This window comes from Colius striatus, chromosome 1 (assembly GCF_028858725.1).
Source record: "Colius striatus isolate bColStr4 chromosome 1, bColStr4.1.hap1, whole genome shotgun sequence".
In the NCBI taxonomy this organism is placed as follows: domain Eukaryota; kingdom Metazoa; phylum Chordata; class Aves; order Coliiformes; family Coliidae; genus Colius; species Colius striatus.
Window position 1 is genome coordinate 191,070,266 of NC_084759.1, and position 21,412 is coordinate 191,091,677.

The window sequence follows — 21,412 nt, forward strand, 5'->3', positions numbered from 1 at the left end:
AACATACCTGACTGGCCTTATGGTGAAGGTTTTTCATGCATCCAGTTGAAACCTCTTACTTCGTTTTACGACTGTTGCCCTCATCTCCACACTGTTCACCACTTTGAGGCCTGACTCCATTTACCTGTTGGCATCCTACAGGTATTGGTAGGCTGCTATTCAGTCGCCTGCAGCCATCAGTTTTCTGGGCTGAACAATGCCAGCTCCCTCAGCCTCCGCTCTCAGGACAAGTGCTTCAGCCCTCAACTATCTTGGTGGCCCTCTGCCATGGCTCTAGTTTAGTAGTGCCTTTCTTGTATCACATGCGAGAAAATCAGATGTAGTATTCTAGATGCAGACTAAGAGTAAAGAGGATAAATAATTTCCATTGATCTGCTGCTGTGTTCTTGTTAACACAGCCCAGGAAGCTGTTGCTGTTCCCTAGTGCCAGGGCATGCTGCCATCTCATGTTCACCTCCCTGTCTGGCCAGACCCCAAAGTCCTGTTCCACAGAGCAGCAGCCCCTCAGCTGCTCCATGCCCAGCCTGTATCATTGTGGGGATTTCTTCCTTTCCAGATGCAAGCATTTGCAACTATCCTTGTTGAATTTCATACTATTTCTGTTGCCTTATTCCTCCAGCCTGTCTAGATCACTCTGGATGGCAACTCTTCACTTTAGCATATTGCTAGGTCCCCTTAGTTTAGTGTCATCTATAGACTTAATGACAGTAGACTCTTGCTGCCTTCAGGTCATCAGTAAAGGTGTTAAACGGGTAAGTCGCAGTACAGATCCATGTGGTACACTGCTTATTGCACTCACCTTTGGATGGAGTGTGACCAGTTAACCATCCAGACAGTTTTTACCTGTCTAGCTGTCCACCCATCCAGACCATGATGATTCAACTTGGATACAAGAACAGTGATTGTTTAAAGCGGTGGAGCATTTACTGCTGCAGGAGGTAATTTGATCCACTGGTTAGTGGCCTATTCAAAGTCTTTCAGCTTAGTGAACTTCTAGAATTTCACTTTTAACCAGAAGAACATTTTTTTCCTGTTCACTGGTAACTGAAAGATTCCTTTACTATAAAGAAAATGTCTTCTGATGTGTTTTCTTACAGGATATTCTTTATGCTTAAGCACATGATAAGACTACACAGAATTGAGTCAAATTCAAGAAATTGTTTCTGCTTCTGGGACACTTAATTTTATGCTTGGAGGTGGAAATATAAACATAAGAAAACAAAAGGTTTAATCATAGTAACCTGTGCATTAGAAAATGCAGTTTTGTTGTTGCCACATCTCTGAACACAGCCTCGCGTTGTTTCTTGTGTGAATTGCGTTGCATCATGTAGTGAGTGGGAGAATCTGGAGGAGTTTTGAACTGTGAGATCTCCTGCCTTCTTTAAAGTTTCTTTTCTAACTCAAGAATTGTAATGAAGGTAAACAACAAAGCCTACATCGAGGATTAGAAACTTGAGCTGGCCGCTCTGTGGACTGGGCTGAAAGAGGTGATAGTATGCACATAGAGTGGTGTGTTCTGCTACCTCACAAATAAACAGAATGTTGTGATGAGATTGCAGGGGCATAGAACATTTAATTTGTATTTTCTTTTGTCCATTAGTACCGTTCTTTTATCTTGCACTTTTATCCTGTACTCCCACAATGATTTTAATGGCACAAATATGTGCACAGCTGACATGAAAGAAGTTAGTGTGTTTTTGTTGACATATTTTTTAACCCACCTGCAGCAATGTTTGTACTTTCATTTGTGTTTTAGCATCCTGTGGTCCAACACTGTACTAACAGAGCAGGAGTTTAACAAAAATAGAGTGTGTCTGCTTGTGCAGTAGTGGAGCCAAAGAGCATAAGAGATGTTATGTTGTGTTAATGAGATTCTCAAGAGTGGTACTTTTAAAATGTATTCTGTTTTTTTATTAGACATTGCTAACCACGTTCTTCTCCTTCTTCTCTAGGCTGTGTCTGGTTTCCAGAGAATCTTGTCTACATTAACTCTTGCAATATTTCCCACCCTTTACTTTTTCACATTCCTTTATTACACAGATGCAGGATCAGTATTTTTTACTCTATTTTCCTATTTAATGTGCCTTTATGGTAACCATAAAACTTCAGCTCTCCTTGGATTTTGTGGCTTCATGTTCCGTCAGACAAATATTGTGTGGACAGTATTCTGTGCTGGAAATGTTGTTGCAGAGAAGCTAAATGAAGCCTGGAAGACAGAGCTAGAAAAAAAGAAAGATGAAAAGATTTCCTCCAGGAAAGGATCATTTTCAGATTTACTCAGAGCATTGTGTTTTCTCACTGAGTATCTCACATCACCTGAAAACTTGATCACACTTACTGCTTTAACTTGGCCATACATCGTGTTAGTAACTGGGTTCTTTGGTTTTGTCTTCATCAATGGTGGAATAGTTGTTGGTGACCGAAGCAGCCACGAAGCCTGTTTGCACTTTCCTCAGCTGTTCTATTTTCTCTCCTTTACTGTCTTTTTTTCATTCCCTCATTTATTGACCCCTACTAAGGTGAGGAAATTCCTTCTGTCACTACGAAAGCACCCTGTGCAGTACAGTTTAATTACTCTCATCTCCTTATTCCTGATCTGGAAATTTACCTATGTTCATAAGTACTTACTAGCAGATAACAGACATTATACATTTTATGTGTGGAGAAAAGTCTTCCAAAGACATGAGCTTGTAAAGTACACATTAGTTCCAGTCTATGTGTTTGCTGGCTGGAGTTTTGCTGATACACTAAAATCAAAATCGATATTCTGGATCTTAATGTATTTTGTATGTTTATTAGCAGTCACAGTTCCTCAAAAATTGTTAGAATTTCGTTACTTTATTTTGCCCTTCTTAATATATAGGCTCAATATTCCCTTTCCATCTCTGTATAGACAACTCCTGGAGTTGGCTTTTTATATTGTTGTGAATGCTGTAACTTTATATCTTTTTCTAAACAGAACATTCCAATGGCCAAATAGTGATGAAATCCAGAGGTTTATGTGGTGATGACTTTGTCTTTTTTTTTTGATATTTTCATGCCCTTCGGAAATCCCAGTTCTGTTTCAGGACTGTGGACTCTGGAGTGAAGAAAAATGTTTTGCAGTATGTAGGGACTTTTTTCCCCAGTTGGAACTGAGGAAGTAAGCTACTTGCTTATATTCTTGCCACTGGATGTGAGGTCTGATATGTTACAATGTGAAGATATTATGTATATTGGCTTTCTGAGCTCCTGGAATTAACGGATTCAATATGAGGGCAAATTTGAGAACACCTTTCTGTAATTAATGTGAAATAAGGGAGATGTTTGTAGTCATTTTTCATTATAATAAAATATTAAACAACATGCCTTTGAAGGTATGACAGTCTCTAAGTATGTTTCAGAGGTTTCTTTTTAAAAACAAAGTATTAGGTGGGTAATCTTTTTGTTATCTCTGAATGCATATTTACTCCTTGGACCAGGCCACTTCCTTCAGGGTTTGCTGGAGGTCAAGGTATGAACCACTGCTGAAGTTAAGTGTTTTCAAAACCTCCTACATCCCGAAGAATTGTCAAGATTCTTTTGTCAATAAATGCTTACATTAGTTTTGCAAACAGAATGTAGGCTCTCAAATCATTAGAGCATTTTAAAAATTGCTTTCAAACTGATATTTAGAAAATACCATGGAGGCTCTGTGCATGTACCTTCTTTGGGGAATAAATGTTATTGTACAACAAAAGAAATTGCAGTTGATAACATTACCAGGGAGTCATTTACGTATATCAGGCTGAAACGTGTCGTTACACAGTGGAATGCAGTCTAATGAATACCCTTTTAAATAATCAGGCTTTTATGTCCTGAGGGGCTGAGTTCACAGGTTTGTATTGAAGTAGGGTATGAGTGCACTTCCAAGTTGAACTGAGTATTTCTAAGACCTTTGATGTGTAATCCTGGAGAAATAGTAATGGCATTACTGAATTGTTCTTTTAAATGGTTTTCATATGTACACAAATCTAATGGAACTGAGGAGTATATATTTTGTTTTACAAAGGTAAAGTACAATGTGTGTACATATGTATTTTTTTAAAAGGCTTCTGGTGCATGATCATCACAATAGAAGAAGGCTGTAATGGTTCCTGTCAGTAAATGACTTCAATTAGGCTCAAAAGTGTTCAACTGCTTTAAGTTCACTATTAAAGTGATTTTATAAATATAACCAAATTATGTGGTGGGGATGTGTGTGTGTGTGTGTCCAAAACTTCACATACTGTAGAGCATCTTGAAGTTCTTTCTTGTTCTGAAGTGAAAATACTGGAGGCAAATCTGTGCAAACACATGATATTATTGACACTCCAGTCACTCTGAAATGGAATTGTTTCTCAACAAAGATGAGTACTGTGGAGTTATTTATGCACATCAGTACTGTATTGTTTTTCTTTTGTAATGTCCTGTCTCTGATTCCTTCCCTACACTAACACCATGAAGAGTGTGGTTAAATCAGATTCTCCTGTCCAATGTCTTTGCAACCCTGTTTCTTCTAAGGAAATCTTAAGGCCACTCTTCAATGAGTAGCTTTATTCATATTGAATTTAAGACATTTGCCAGCTCACTGTTTGCTTCCTGGCCTATTGCCAGCGTGGTTATTTGTTGGTAATGTGTGTACCATAGGGAAAGCCATTTTCTACCAGACCCTGTTTGTTTTACCAAGTTGAATGGACAAGAGAAACCCAAAATGGGTTGCTTTTCAAGAACCAGCATGATTCTTCCAGAGTCCAGCACGTTGTCTTGTGTTGTGATTTTTAGTATGACAGATTAGGGAGGGGAAATCTTGTATGACCTCTGCTTCCAAGTTTGTTTTTGTATTCCATGCCAGTAAAAATGTAAACAAAGCAAAGAGCCTAGTGTGTTTTACTACAACTTCATTTGTGTCCTGAAGTGTCAGTACTGAGTGAGTTGGAATGGTCATATAGGAAGGGATGGGTCTCTGGCTAGAATTCCAAATTATCTTCTAGATCTGCTTTGCGTTCTGGCTTCACATAGGGTTCATTTGCTTGACAAGATGCAGATTTTCCTGTGCTTACAGTTCCACAGGTGTTTTGTCTAGCATGTCTATTGATACTGATATCTGAATGCCTTTGATTCTCAACAGTGCTCATGCTTTGTACTTACTCTTGACAGAGTGGCCATGTTTAAAGTGGAAAGAATGAATTTAAATATACACAGTTTTAATACATTTCTTTTGTAAAGAAGAGGGAATGCAAAAATTCCCCCCTAATTTCGAGCACAATACTTTTTAATGAGCTCCACATGACAAGACACTAAAAAAACTACATGTAGAAAGATATCTGTGAACTATTGGGGTTTTTAAATGAATATTGTAAGATGGTATAATCACAGAATTGTTGGAAGGGACCTTGAAAGATAATCTAGTCCAACTCCTCTGACAGAGCAGGACCACCTAGAGTAGGTCACCCAGGAACTTGTCCAGGTGGGTTTTGAATGTCTTCAGAGGAGATTCTGCAACCTATAATATCATGAAATTTATCATTATACTTAGTATTTTTAGAGTACAATTATTCTCAGTGTATTTTGCTAATTTAAAGCAGGCCGAGTTGATAAAAGTTTAAATAAATTAGGAAAGTCCATGAACTACTAAAACATGAAAGGAGAATATAGTTGTAGAGTAAAGCTATTTTTTCACTTTTGCTAAAGAGCCACAGGAGGTTTGCAGGTTACGTTCAATTCAGTCTCAGAAAACAAGATGGTTGTAATTAAATTCTAATTAATCATAAAGATCTCCAAGTTCCACCAGCATCTTAGAAATTTGTAGCAGGAGCATTGTTTGGATATAATACTGTAGGTAAACATACTTTATAATCTCAAAGCAAGTATCTTTTGGAAAACTGGTCTTATTATTTTACTTCTGAAATAGTTCCATTGTAGTTGTTTGTAATTCATTAGCTATTCATCTTAAAGACTTGCAGAAAAGATTATATTTATCCTGGTTTATGTTGCCAAGGTGTTCTAGTTTCAGTACAACCCTAATTGCTTACTTTAAGTTAATTCTTCAGCAGGTGTCATTCAGCAATTAAATGACTAAGAATGAAAATGATAATTTATTGTAAATGTTATTAATCATTTATCCTGTTAGAAATAAATAATGATTTTTTTGAAATGTCCAAGATGAAAACAACAATAGCATAGCCAACAGATTGGTAATTGCTGTTTAAAAATAAAGGCTCAGGTTCAGTTTTTCTCAATTCAATAACTGTCAGAAAAAAATAAAATAGCTGAACAGACACATCCTGGCTAAATTATTTTGAGGTAGGGAAAAAAAACCCAAAGAAAGAAATGAAAATATTGGCTTTTTCTTTTAGCCAAAAAGAGGTGGATGGTTGGTTAGATAGGAAGATTGATAATCCTCTATGCTGTGAACTATATTTTCTGTTATTTGTGAGCATTCTGTATTTTATTCCTTTTAAGTTCTTTGAGAAGACTGAAGGGGGCCCTCATCAACACTTCTAAGTACCTAAAGGGTGGGTGTCAAGAGGATGGGGTGACACTTTTTTCTGTAGTGCCCAGTGAAAGTACAAAGGGAAACAGGCATAAGCTGGAACCCAAAAAGTTCCACTTCATGAGGAGAAACTTCTTTCCTGTGGGAGTGAGGGAGCCTTGGCACAGGCTGCCCAGGGAGGGTGTGGAGTCTCCTCTGAAGGTTTCCAAACCCTACTATGCATGTTCCCATGTGACCTGATTGAGATGCACCTGCTTTAGCAGGGGATTGGACTGGATCTCTAGAGATCCCTTCCAACCCCTGCCATTCTCGGATTCTATGACAACACATATTCGTGTTCAAAATTGGCATGAACCTTGCACTATAAACAACATGTGCATACTGAAACATCTTTTCATCTGTCACTTGTGAGTAGATAAATAGGAAAGATTGCTTCTATTAAAAATACCGTAGGAAAAAGTGTTTTATAGTCTCTGTGGGCCGAGGTGTTTTTCGTCCCGTTAATGCAGGTCTGTTTGTTTCTTTTCACAAGGTGGCAGTCTTGGGCCATCTTGTTGAGATCACCAACTGCTGAGTGCAATGCTGCTTGAAGTCATAACGTCAGGGTTTTAGCAAGGCTGCTTATGAGAAGGATAAAACTTCAATTTCTGTCACGGCTGATTGCTTGTTTTCGTAACTGATTTAGCTAAAATATTCCTGTATATAATTTTAAATATTGCATGTTAGGTTTTCAAAAGACAAGAAGTTTTGCTTATATTCAAAAATGCTTATTTTGATATTTTTGGTATTTGTGGAATTTTCGTTTGCCAGAGAAAAAAATGAAAGTTGAAAGCTTGCTGTTGAAGTGATGTTGTTGTTTTAAACAGTGTAGTTGCTCAGAAAGTTAGCAAATTTATTTCTGCTGTTTTATTATGAAATTGCACAGCATTTCTCTTCACAAATTCTATTCATTGCTGTCTAAGAAGAAAAAAAATAGGATGGTAAATCAAGGAAAGCAAAGTAATTATACTTCTGAGACTGACAGGTGGTGATTTTCTGAAATATGCTATCTTTTTAATTGGATAATGTGCGTTTGAAACACAAATGCTCAGATGTCTGTTAACCCTATGGTAGTTGACATACTGCATTTTAAATGCATCATCTAGTTTTTTGTGGAAATGAAAAAGTGTGAAGCCAGAGTCTGTGAAAATGACTGCTTTCAATTATCTCAAATTCTTTGTCTATATTCACTGTCCTATTTTTTTCCCCGAAAAGCTTTGCTTTCCTTGCTTATCCTTTGTTAGATAGGATATGCTTTTTATTTTCAATTCAGTGACATTTGTATATCAGCTGAGGCCTCTTACAGAGAAACATCCTTCTTAAGTATGCTTAGATGGGTGCAGGTAATTGGTTTTACTAACAAGCATCATTTTGCATACAGAAAAGAATCTCTCCAGGAGACAGAGTGCTAACCTAACTAGAAACCTGTAGCTAAAATGCCCCTAATTTGTGAGTTTTCTTGGAACATGCTCAGGACCTCATGAGGTTCTTTCAGCTTCAGACATAGTTGGGATATGAGTAGCAGGAGGCAGGCTGGAAAAGATTTGTACAGGTAGTTGCCATTGCAGGACTGCTGTAGCCTGGAGCGTGCAACGCCCCTGGGAGCAGAATGAGTGGGATGCTTTGTGGGGGCGTTTGGGCACCGCTGTATTTAGCGGTGCACCGTGGCTTCCTGAAGTGTGTGGTGACACAGGAGAGGGAGTTGTTTGCTGTGTGTGAGAGGAAACGTCTTCTCCGTCTGGAAGGAGAAGTTGCTTGTTGCTAGAGCTGCCCTCATGTCTGTGAGAATGATCTTGCTGAAATTTGGGAGCTAATTGGTTTGTTCAAAAGGGGTTTGGTACTTAGCAGTGGATCTGTAAATGAAAACTGTTCAGTGTTCAAGAAATGTCATTACCTGTATTGCATCTCTGTGTCAGTAGTAGGAATGGGGTTGCTTTCCTTAATAGGGAAGGGATTGTTTTCATTTCCAGATTGCTAATTGCCCAGATAGACACTCTAGTGTTTTTATAAAGTGAACGTTGTCATATCTTAAAAAACCAAACGCTTCTAAAACAATATATTCCCATGGGCTTTATATTCTGGTTTTAAGTAGATAAAAATTAATATCCCACACATTTGAATCAAATTGGTGTGAACTTGTATTAATGGTAGCAATGTTCATCTTTACAAAGATATAATTGCAAAAGTCTGTGTCCTTAGCTACCTTCAGATCTTCTCTAATGAGACTGGATTTCCACATCTTCGTATCAACCCTCCTAAATGTATCGACGTAGAAATAATCTTGTGAATATACAATGCAAAATGAATAGTTATGGTGATTATTGTTGATAATAGTCTCTAATTTTAGGGCACTGCTTCAGACCTGCAAGTTTAATACATGTAAATCATGCTGCATTTTTCTGAGTTCCCATCAAATCTCCAACAAAGCATCGCCTGGCTGAATTGAAATTTAAATGACAAGCTTCAAAAGAACAAAGGAGACAGTCAGGAATATCACCAATTTCAGAGATAGTGCTTTGCCCTTTGGGTCAGTGCTGAGTAAATGCCACAACATTGTTAGAGAGTGGGAGTAAGCACATTGTAACTGTAGTCCTGGCAAAGAGTGGTGTGGGTGTTTTATACCTAGTCTTTTCTTTGTTGCATATAGGATTCCTTATTCACTGCTCTGTACACCTCTGTGTCATTAAAGCACTGTGTACTCACTACTGAGGGGATTATCTTATGTTAGTAGTCCTTTGAGACAGTTGTGAAGGTCAGAAATAATTTGTCAGACATTTTGTCAAAATTATCTTCTAGTGCAGTCTGCGTTTTAGAGCACAGCCTGTTTGGGCAGGGCACAGCCTCACATCCAAAATTTAGGCCAGAATGACCCATATTTCAGGTGTTTTTCCTAGAAGGCACTCTGCTGGCTAAATTTGAAAAGTTTCAGCCCAGTAAGGAACATTAACTTGTTTTTAGGTCTCATGCAGCTTTGTAGAGTAACCTTCCTAGTCCAGGTCCAGTAACCCAGGAAAAGGAAAAGAACGTGCAACATGGCAAAGGAGAACAAATTTATTTGCTGGCTGTAGTAAAGAGTTGTGTATATCCTTGCTAAAAATGCACTGTTGTTCATTTGCTTCAATAACAGTGAGTTTTGTTCAATTAATTATTACTAAGATGGAATTATATTTTCTGCACTCTTTTCTGAAACAGAAGAACAACAGCTTGCTTAAAACCAAAAAGAAATTAAGCACTTGCACTTGTTTAAGAGACAATAGATTTGGTATTTTGGAGCCAAGTGTTAGACATCTAAGAGCAGCTTTAAGTTTACCTTCAAGATAGATACTAGTAATTTTCGTCTACCCTCCTTTACTGCTCCTTTACTGCTTGTGAAATATACACTGCTTAAATTTTGTATGGAGTGGAGGAAGAGGTAACATTACCATGGCCTGATCCAGCTGCTTGCAGGACAGGAGGCCACAGAACTTTATCCGGGAACTTCTACTAAGGAGGGAATTAGTTTCCACATTGTGAATCCTGTTGAGTTTAATATTCTGTATGTGAATTGGAACACATTGTCTGAAACCATGCTCTATTTAAAGCCATCAAGTAGTGATGAATTTTCCATATAGTTTGATAAGCTTTTTCAGAGATTAATTACATTTAGGAAACTTCTCTAGTCATTAGCTTTCAGTGACATCTGTGCAGAGACAGTCTCCCCTGTGTTCCACTTCTACCTGTGTTGATACACACTATACAGGTATGTGCAGATCATAACCCAGCAACCTCTTAACCTGCTGACCTACAGATATGAGAGCTCTTGCACTCCAGATTGGTTTCCTCTGGCTTTTTTTTTTTTTAATGTGTGAAGAAGTATGATCACCTGTCTTGGTGTGTAAAGTCAGGGCTAACTGAAATAGCTTGTTGTTGTATTGAGAGGTTGGCTATGTTTACCTTGAGATACAATTTCTTTGTGGAGTTTAAGAGCAAGAATTTACCTTTTCTTTCCAGTTTGAAATAAAGATACTCAGATTATGAAAATGGAGTGGCACTGGAAAAAGGGCCTTTCTGCTTTTCCTCAGGTTGACTAAACCCAGTTGCAGTTGCCTTGATGAATCTCTAAGTACTCCCTAATCCTTGGAGGCAGTCTGCTAGGGAGCTTTAGGCTTTGTTTTAATAGGCTACCTCATCAGCTAGTTTTGCAGGAAACCACTGATTTCTAAACCCAAAACGAACTCCACCACCAAAATCCATAGGCACGTTCCTCTTGCACTTTCAGATCCTAGCTTTATAATTAAAACTTCTTTGTGAATAAAGTCTTTCTGGAAAATAATTGTCAATACTAGTAGCAATTAAGGCTTCTATAAACCTTAGCATACAATTACGGCAAAGATAGCTGATGTACATTGTGGCTGAATCTGAGTCCAAGGTGTTAAACACCTGCAAAAATTCTACCTTGCTATTTAAGTCACACATAATAGAATACATGATGCTCTTGAATTTTCTTGCCCATCATTTTGTGAGAGAATAAGCAAATAAACAAGAAAAGTCTTTAAGGTCAGTTATAATGTCTTGGTAGTCTACAGTTACTTGGCAAAAACCCAGCATGTCAAAATCAGCTTCTAGACAACGCCTTTCTTTTAGTAGAGTTTCAAAACATTTCTGGGAGTTTTTGCTGTGATGGATCTCATGATAAATGTTCTTCAACCCTTTTTGTATTTTCTTTCACAATGTAAGATCTTCTTTCCTGGGCTTGGGTTTATTGGCTCATAGATGAAAAATTGATTTAGGGGATCTTCTATATTAAGTTAAAGAAGTGTATACATTAGCACAAGTAGTGAGTAGTACTTGGACCAGATGGACCTATACTCTGCAGCCAAAATGGAGACATGGTACATGTTGGCAGAAAACATTCTTCATTTTCCCATTAAACCTACCATAAAGTGAGCAGGATGATTTGGTATCAGATTTAGCCTTTTGTGTTACCCTGCAAGTGTATAGATATTGACAATTTCTTTGGTGCTTTGAACATATACTTCAAAGGCAGAACTGAAGAAGGTAATTACAATCTAACTCTCTTTTCCATTACCCACACTCTAACTTAATTGAAATTGTAATAAGTACAACTTCATGAGATGGATCTATTTTCATTTCAGTACTGCATTCTCAAAGGAGACTATCTACAGGATCTAAATCAACAGGAACTACATGCTAAAGAAATAATAATGCCCTCTTGAAGCACTTCAGCTGCTTACTCTTGTGCTGGTTTTATCTGAGTTAAAGTTAATTTTCTTCACGGTCATTAGGATGAGGATGTGTTTTGGATTTGTGTTGGAGCCAGTGTTGATAGCACAGGGATTTTTTGATTATTGCTGAGCACTGCTTACACAGAGTCAAGGCCTTTTCTGCTCCTCACCCCACCCCACCAGCAAGGAGGCCTGGAGTGCACAAGGAGCTGGGAGGGGGCATAGCTGGGACAGCTGACCCCAGCTAACCCAAGGGATATCCCACACCATAAGACATCACACTGAGCATGTAAAGCTGAGGGAAGAAGGAAAGGGGCTATGTTTGGAGTGACGATGTTTGTCTTTCCAAGTAACTGTGATGATGAGAAAAATACAACCAGCACTTTAAGATCTCCTTTCCCCATCCCTCCTTTCTTACTGGGCCCAACTCACTGCTCCCAATATCTCTGCCTCCTCCCCCCTCAACGGCTCTTGAGAGCAGGGAATGGGGGATGTGGTCAGTCTCTCACAGATGGGGTCTGCTGCTTCTTTCTTCTCAGATGAGGACGACTCCTGGCATTCTTCCCCTACTGCAACATAGGGTCCCTCCCACGGGACATGGTCCTTAACAAACCTCTCTGGCATGAGTTCTTCCCCATGGCTACAGCTTCTGCTCACAAACTCCCCCAGAGTGGGACTTCTCTGTGAGCAGCACTTTATGCTGCAACACTGCTCTCCCACAAATTCACAGCCTTGTCCAGACATAGTCACTACCTCTGGTGTGGGGTCCTCTATGAACTGCCAACAAATCTCTGCTTCACCAGTCCTTTCCGGAGGATGCGGGGAGTCTCTGCTCCAACATACCTCCTCCCATCTTTCCTTGCTGACCTTGAGGTCCACATGGTTGCTTCTCTTTCCTCCAATTTGATCCACCACCAGCAGCCTCCCCAAAAAAGAACAGCCAGAAAGAACAGGAAGAACCTTCCTCTTCTGACTTTTTCTTAAAAAGTGATCATGGAGGCATCTAATTGGCTCAGCCCCAGAAGTGGGTCTAGCTCAGAGCTGGGGAGAGTTTTGAGCAACTTCTTACTAGAGCCATCTTTATAAGCCGTTCCCCATTACCAGCAACGGCTCCATACAAACCTGTGACAGTTGCATACAGTAGAATGCATGATGATAAAAAAATGAAGTAAACCAGCAATGACTACTATTTTGTGAACCTATCATTTGCTATTTATATTGATGAGACAATACAGGGAAATACTAAGCTGGAAAGATTTGTTTTGTGACACATGATCTGTCATCAGCTTGTATGAGGTAGAAAGCAGCCATGCATCAAATCTGAAAAGGCAGGAACTAGTCATGCAGGTGCTCATCTGCATTTTCATGGTTCAAAATAACTTTATACATCTAATCTTTTTCTTTGAACCTTCATTAGGACTTCTGTATTTTGATAACAAGAGAACAAAGTAAGGGGTGTGCCTGGTGCATACTGTGGAGGAGAGATGAAAGTAATACATATTTGCTGGCAGCTTGATCTGTGAATAAATTCTATGGTAATGGCAACCATACCTCACCCTGGCCCCTCAGCTTCAAGTTTTATCCTTCTCTAGAGTGGTTGGACCCATCCCTCTGTTCCTTTTCTTGTTCTGCCTTTCTTCCTTTGGTGCCACCCTGTCTTCTTCATGTAAGCACATGCTACAGGCTATTTGCAGTTGTAGCTGCCTTCATACTGGCCACCCTGTCGAGATGAGACTGTTCCTTTACCTTGCTCTTGCTGCTGAAAACCAAGACTCAGTGCTCATTCAGGCAAGGATTTCAAGAATTCTAAATGTAAGCTATACTTATCATCAGCTTGATGGGATGGCATCAAAAAGACTTGCCTGGCAAAAGAAAGAGTGTGTGATAATCCCACTCTGTCTCTCATATGTAACGTTTTATGGAGGGAGAGTTATGCTTGTCTTGATTTTCATAGTTGTAGTAGAGCCTCTCCAGATGATTGATCATTTTAGCTAGGATGAGGCAGCAGCCCTTTTGCCTTGTTCTGAGATAATGGTTACAAAGCGATTAGCTCAGCAGACTTGTATTGCTCCACCTCCAAGAAGTGTTAAAGACAGCCCTAAAACAAGTCAGCTGTTATCTCAGTCTGGCCTCCTTGTCTCAGGTGTTGCAGTATCAGCATCTGCTCAGCCTGGAAATGGGTGGCTCTTTAGCAGGCCAAGAGCCAAGGGTGTCTTTCTGATATTTTCAGAACTTATAAGCTGTTTGTCTCTTATTGTAGCTAAAATAAATTGTGTCACTAAATCACCTATGGAAGATGTTTCTGAAGGCACAAATGCAGACTTGCCAATTACTAGCCCTTAAGAATTATGATTCAGGCTCCCGAAGTCCTGAGATTTAAAATCAAAGGAGGGACAATTTCTGTCATGTTTTCTTAATTTGTCACACTCAAAGGTGAGAGAAGTAAGAAAAAGAAAGCCATGTATCCAAATCTACCACGTAACACTTTTGCTCTGTTCTGTTCTTTTTGTCATGTAGTTTTCCATTAAAGGTAGTAGAGGTAGGATTAGATAATGCACAGAAGGGTATTTCTTTACTAGACATGTGAATAAAGAATAAAAATCCCCTTTTCACTGTTCTTTGTGTGCATTTGTCCCTGTAAAAGATTTAAAAACCCTACATAGGTTTCCTCTGGTAGCCCATTATGGCTTGATGTCCTTCAATATGCATGAGTACAGCTGGCATTAGTGGTCAAGTGGCACTCATGAATGTCTTTTCTTTCCCTGAATCACAGAATGTTAAAGACTGGAAGAGACCTCTAAAGATCATCTAGTCTTGCCCCCCTGCTTCTTTTTGTATTTAGTCTTTGATATGAGTCCAGCTAGTCTCACTGTCTTCTTATTAGATAAAGGTGTTTCCAATTTTGTGTGTTATCTTTGTTTTTTTCCGTGCATCTTATGGCAAAAAAAACTTTTGTATAAAGAGAAGAGTTAATTACACAGAACTGATCACCTCTCTTTTTTTACTTTATTTAATTTGCAATACTCAAAAATTACTTTGGATAAATATATTTGTACACATAACTCAACAAAGAATTCTAACCAGTGTTTTTTGAAGGAAATATGTTGAATAGTCTTCTTTGTAGATTTAACAAAAAACCCAGGTCCTCACAGAAGGAGAAGCATTAAGCTGAAGATTAATCTTTTATCATTAACTATAAAAGAGACTTTTCTTTGAAATAGAGTTGTAAAAATTAACCTTTACATTTTGGCTCCACTGACCAAGTACTGATTGGTGTTATTTCCCCTCTTGGCCAGCAAGAGTCAACATCCTCTAATTCCTGCTGTTCCTATTAAACCTTCCTTTTGTTGTTGAATTTCAAGAAAGAATTTGCAAATAAGGCATAATTAAAAATAACTTTTCTAGACAAACGCTCAAAAATGGATAACTGAAGAGCTGAAGCCAGAGTACTCAGTATTTATCAACAACAATCTTTAGGTTGCTACGTTTTTAATAAGATGGTTGTTTCCTTCTTCTGAATAGGTCCTTCACAGGAGTGAGAGCTGGTGCTGTGACTGTGCTCAAGAAGTCAAGGTCTCTATTGCAATACTTTCTGCTTTTGTTGAGGATCTGAGCTCCTATCAGCTGATCCCAGACTTTGGCTTTTCAGGCTGTACATGTGCCTAGTTTGCTTCCCTCTAGCTCTGATCTGGGGGAGATATCCCATTTCACATTTTTATAGTAGCTATTTCTTCTGATATGATCATTGTAGCCAAGGTGGTCAATAACACAATCTCTCTACTGGAACTGGGATAAAACCAGAACTTGGAAACAAGTCACTGGCAGAGAGGGTCTCACATGACTCTGGGGGCTCATGTCAGGACTGCTCAGCAGTTGAGGATGGTGAGGTGTGCATTGCAGTGATGGCAGACAGTAAACCGTGATTTGACTGTTTAAGTAATGAAGAGAGCCCAGGCTATCCAGATTTGTTAAAAGAACAATATATATTAAAAAATGGTTAGAATGCCTAATGACCATTACTAAGAGGATAATTTGTTTGGATTTAGACTTACTGAAATGATGGGAAAAATAGGCAATGACAATTCTTATTAACACTGTAATGAAGTAAAATATAAAAGGTATTACATAAATAGCCATGTGAATGAAAGTCCTTGCAACTGGAGGCAATGTATATGTATAATACGGCAAAACATGGGTGAAAAAGGATGTGCTAGGTAGTAAAGTTCCTCCTTACACTTATGATGTTGTTGCTAAAGAATGTCAGAACATCACTGAATGACACCTTCACAGCCCTGCAGCCAAGGGAGGAGCAGATGATCCAAGCTTCAAACCACAGCAACCTGCCACAGAGTGAAGGGACTGTGTAGCAGCAATTTAAAAGACCAGAGGGAAGAGTTGGTAAATAGAAATATTTATAAGAAAAGGAGACCACCTTAGAGACAGACTGTTGATTGCTGGTATCTGTGTGTAACAGTAGGAGACATAAAAAGGAGCCTGGCAGTGCTGTGGTTTGAATCAGATGTTCTTAAAGCTGCTGGTGGCAGCCCGGGAGTAGAGGCACACTCTACTCCCTCTCACATGCCTCCTCTCTTCTAGTATTTATTACCTGACCTTTCCTTGTTAAAAACTCATCGTGGTTACAAGCTCTGGCTCAGATTTCTCACAGTGATCAGCAATAGCTCCTGAACTGCTGCTCTCAAACATGCTGGCTGTGTATTGATAAAAGGACATGGCTACTCCATGAGGGTACAGGTCTACACCTGTAGCTGCTATGTGAGTGGCTGCCTCTACCCATTACCACCTCTAACCTCGTAAGTCAAGTTGTAGAAGAGAAAATCAAATGTTTTTGGAAGGGTCTGATCTTCACACAAGAGCACAGATGAATAAGGAGACAGAACATGTCTAAGTTTTCCTAGGAATGTCATCCTTCCCCAGTTGAAGCTGTTACTTACATAGATTAGAGGATTTGGAAAAATTAGATAGAATTTCTAGGTGCTTTACAGCTAACTTGGGAAACTAGCTGTAAAACAACTGGAAACCTCCACATACTGCACAGAGCAACCTCAGAGGGCATGGGCAGTCAGTGGGGAGCATCCTAGGCATGCGAGGTTCACAGCTCTGTACAGCGAGGTGCAAACACATGTGTCTCTGCTTGGAAGGGCAGCGTGGAGACTTGGCCATGGCTGTGAGAAGGTGGCAGGGAGAGGCAGAGATGACTCTGCTCGTGTTCACCATGGCTGTGGCCTAGGGTCACAGGGTGGGAAGGAGGGATTTCAGCACAGGGTGTTGATGGGACAACCCTCAGTGATAAACAACGTCTAACTGAAGATTTTATTTACCCCAGTAAACAACTACCAGTGAAAAAGAGGGTTCTCATCCAATTGTTATTTTAATGGCTGTACAGGGTTAACATAAATCTGATGTCCAGTTCAAGTGAGTGCAAGAAACTCACAAAACAGTACAATGCAGTGTCAGCAAATGTAAAGTTTTCCTTTTTTTCATGATTATCTGGGGCAATTTTCCTTCATGGAAACTTAAAATAATTGCTGACAATTTAAAACCTGAGCAGGTAGATGACCTACTGATGAAAGCCACAGCTCTGCGAGCTGATTCAAACAGTGACATTTTTTGTTCTTCACCTCACCTATTACTGTACAACACGGATAATAAGGAAAAAGTGGAGACCTTAACACTGACTCTGTCATTTCAGTTTTTCAGTTCATTGTAGACAGGACTGTGTTGCTCTTAAACACCCAGCATTTCTTGAGTGTACTACTATGAGAAAGCCACTGCATTTTATTATAGCATTTCTGTAACACAAAGCAATCCTGCCTCAAAAAGTAATCATTCTCTGTCCGAATTAAAATAAAATGCTGGTACACCTGAACAGAACATCCTGAAAGATGTTCCTTTATAAAGCTGTTGCTTGTTTCTTCTTTTTTCCCCCCTCTCCTGGAGAGTATGAGATTTTCATTACAAGTGACACATGTTGTAATAAGTCATATCTGCTCTACAACTATCTATGCTAACCATAAACATGACCCAAGGTGCATTAGTCAGCCAGGAAGAACTTGTCAAATAAAGCCTGTCTGTAGGAGGACAGAAGATGCTTATTGGAATTCAGTGAGTGTCAGAGGTGGTTCCTGCTGCTGTCACTGCTCCTCCAAAGGCATGATAATTAAAAAAGATGCAAAGAAAATAATTCTGTCACGTTCCTGTGGTCAGAATCCAGGGAGAGGTAACAGCTGATAACTTAACTGGTTTCCCAAAGCTTTGGTTTGGTTTTGGTTTTGAATAAGTTGTTTTGATTCCTTGAAATTAAGCTTAAATGATTATTTAACTTTTTCCTTTCTCCTTGTGTTTAGCTCCTCCGGTACATCAGACATAATATAATGGATCAGAAGCTGTTCTGACTATATCCATTGCTCCCAGATAATTGTGACTATGCAGTCTGGGGAGAAAGCTTTTTGATCCCAGGGGATTTAAAACAAGAGTACCCTTTTTTTGAGTACTCTTACTCAGACTTTGATTAGAATCTCTGAAACAGTTAGTTGAAGGTACACACACTTTTCATAGCTAAAATAATTCAGATTTTGGTTCACTTGACCTGAGACAAATTATTGGAATTGAAGCTGATTGTGACATAATGATAACTAAGTCCCAGGGTTTCGTGTTATCCATCAGCGTCAATTTGTTGAAGGTTCTCCTGTAAGGATGCACAAGATCTGTATCTGTCTCAAACCACATCTAATTCTAATTTGTCCATTTTATTGCAAGTTCTTATGTGACCCTTAAATCTAGCTCCAGTCATAGTGCAAAGATAAATTCTATGTTCTATAAATAAAGAATAATTGTATTTTCATTTTTGTTTCTCTTTCAACACTGTAATTTCTCTTTTCCATTATGTACACCAGAACTTTGCCAAAGTATTCTTTTTCTACAGCACACACCTTCCCCAAAATCATAATTTGCCTAGAGCATCAGGATCCCAAAGGAAGACTTGAGTAACTATAAAAATCACATTCCTAATAAAAATTAACACAGACTTTCTAGAAATATGAATTAAGTATAAATGCTGCCTAGTGACTGGGAGCCTATACATTTGCATTAAGTAAGCCTAGCTGGGTGAAAAGATTGCAAAGTTACCAATGTCTCTGGTATGTCTGCAAATTGTTTCACTGTTTTAACAACAAAGCCTGTAATTTACTTTGGGAAAAGGGAGACGAGTAGTCTTTGTGTGGAAGATTAAAATTACAGCAAGCAGGACTTTGAATTGTCAAATTGTAATCCAGAAGACAGTGAAAAACATGGCCTGTATTTGTATTGTGTCATCATCTCTACAACACTTTGAAACCCCATTCCTAGAGCCAGGTTTAAAAATATTGAGTGGAAGAAAATAGAATTGGGTTAGAATAAAGTGGGGAGGGGTATCAGAGAGATCTGGTTTGGTATCTCCATTTCCTAATCTTTGCATTAAGGATGAAGAAAGGAGTTGGCTTTTCATTTTAGTATTCTTGTTAATGAGTGTTTACCTCTTGAGCATCCTGGTTCCTCCTCAAGGTGCAGGAGTTGTGACCCTGTACTGGGGCTCCTGCCCCAGGGTATCTCACCTGACTGGGATAGGAGAATGCACCATCCTCTCCTCAGGCCACAGGGAAGATGTGCAAAGAAACTGTGCCAGGATTGAAAGTACTTCCTGGCTTTCATCCCAGTGCCCTGGGGACCATGATAGCTTTGCCCATGGGGACAGGGAAGCAATACATGGGCTTTCCTGGAAAAGGATTGTTGATAGTAGTAAACTGACAGGAGAAATAGCTCAGGCAGAACATCTGCTTGCACAGATATCTTTCATTTAGGGAAAATGAGTTGATATCTTGTGTTAATGTATAGCAGTTAGGGGAGTATCATGCTCTCTGTCTTTAGGGTCCCAAACTGGGGAAAGAGATGTAAAGCTAATCTTGATGGGTTCTGGTGTGGTCACTGGGGACAGAGCAATCCCTCCTTGGGGGCATTTGGGCCACTTGGGTCAATGAGTGTGTTTCTGAATTATTGTGATGTCTGAATGTGACGTTTTACTGTAAGAATTGAATGGAAGAGAGGGGAGAGATATCCTGAAGGGTGACCTGTGTTTGAGAGGGATAATCTTTCTCGTCCAGACCTGAGATCAAATCAGATCAGCTTTAGCCTAGTTACCCTTGTTTAAGTAAACTGCAGCAAATTCTGGATTTTTCTAAAATTTGTTCAAATATACGTATGTTATGTCTGAAAGTGTCTGTCTGGGTCACCCTGAATGTCTGACTGCCTTCATTCTAGTTGGTGGCACACGTCACTTGATTTTGATGCTCAGCTGAATGCTTTAAATAAGATACCTACTACAAGGCTGGCTAAAAGCTGCTCCTGCTCTTAGTTTGCTTTAGTTGAGCCTGTGGTTGCAAATCTAAAATAAGCACTCTGAAACCAGCCACTCTTTGATCTATAGTGAAGTGCATGTCCTCTTCTAAAATAGAAATAAATTGAAGGGTGGCATCAGACATCTAAGTGATATGGGGGAAGGAAGGCTGAACGTACCAACAGGCCATTTGTTATTATTCCAGTGAAGGTCTTCCATTAAGAACACCAGGGAAACAAACTTACTCCCGCTGACGTTGGTACTTGGTGTTGTTTGTGTGTGTTCCACAGCAGCAATGTTTTAGAGCCATCTGTTTACAAATCACAACTTTTAACATGGGTTTAGTCACTCAGCACTGCCATAACAAACTACTGCCTTCTGGTCCCTTTTCTCTCAGTGACAACCTGAGTAGCTACTGGCTTCCAAAATTTTCACATCCCACGCTTGACTAGTTCCAAGACTTTCTGAGGTCTGTTTTTATGAGTACTTTTCGCACAGTCCAGTGGGCATCTTAGACTACGGGTATGTTTCTGCGAAAGAAAAGTTCCCTTAAGTGTGCTTGCACAAAATGCAAGGATTTCATAGAGGTTATAGGAAGTGCCTTCTGTTAAAACAAATTCAGAAAATTGTCTATGGGATCTGTCCAAGAAATCTTAAAATTATCTTTGGATTGAGTTCTGGGATGTGCAACAAGGTGGAATAATTTACCTTGATTTGACTCGCTGGCCTGAAAGATCGACAACTCGACTCGTATTGATAGACTTGCAGGGACTGACAATCAGCATTTTGACAGCTCATCCTTTCCTTGTATTACCTTTCCTCCTCTCCTTTTATTGCCTTTAATGTTCTTCTCTTCTATCTAAATTCTTAAAATAGTCTTTTATTAAAGTAGGCAATGACCAGGAAGATGTGTCTTAGCACTTGCATGGAGTCATCTAGTCCAAAGGCACTCTTGTCTGGCTGCCTCTAAAATCTGTTTTAAATCTCTTGCTATTAGCAGTACTAGAGCTCAGTCTTGCCTGTATCTCGTAACATCGCCATTGAAATTATTTTATGCTAACAGTAGCATTATGTATCTATTTTATCGAAGCTATCTCACCTTGTAATATGCAGAACTTCTCTGCAATTCACTGAAAAATGAGTTTAAAGCTTCAACAGTCATCACTTTCTGAGAACATGAAATGTTTTGTCAAAATCTTTGTCCATCAGCTCAGCCTGTGACAAGACACTTCTCAAAGCTCCCTCTTGTGTTTCTCCTGTCATTGA

General features: G+C 39.2%; 1 protein-coding gene across 6 annotated transcripts in view; it reads left to right on the top strand.

Moving 5' to 3' along the window:
* The window catches only part of ALG10 (ALG10 alpha-1,2-glucosyltransferase), a 57,603-nt gene that overhangs the window by 1,280 nt on the left and 34,911 nt on the right, over positions 1–21,412 (top strand). Inside the window, exon 3 of one of the 6 annotated variants that reach the window (XM_010195897.2) lies at positions 1,953–4,782. The exons of 4 other annotated variants lie outside the window; for them this stretch is intronic. In XM_010195897.2, the coding sequence (XP_010194199.2) occupies positions 1,953–3,008 (1,056 nt within the window). In that variant the 3' untranslated portion in view covers positions 3,009–4,782. One more of the 6 variants, XM_062018554.1, reaches the window with a different exon arrangement.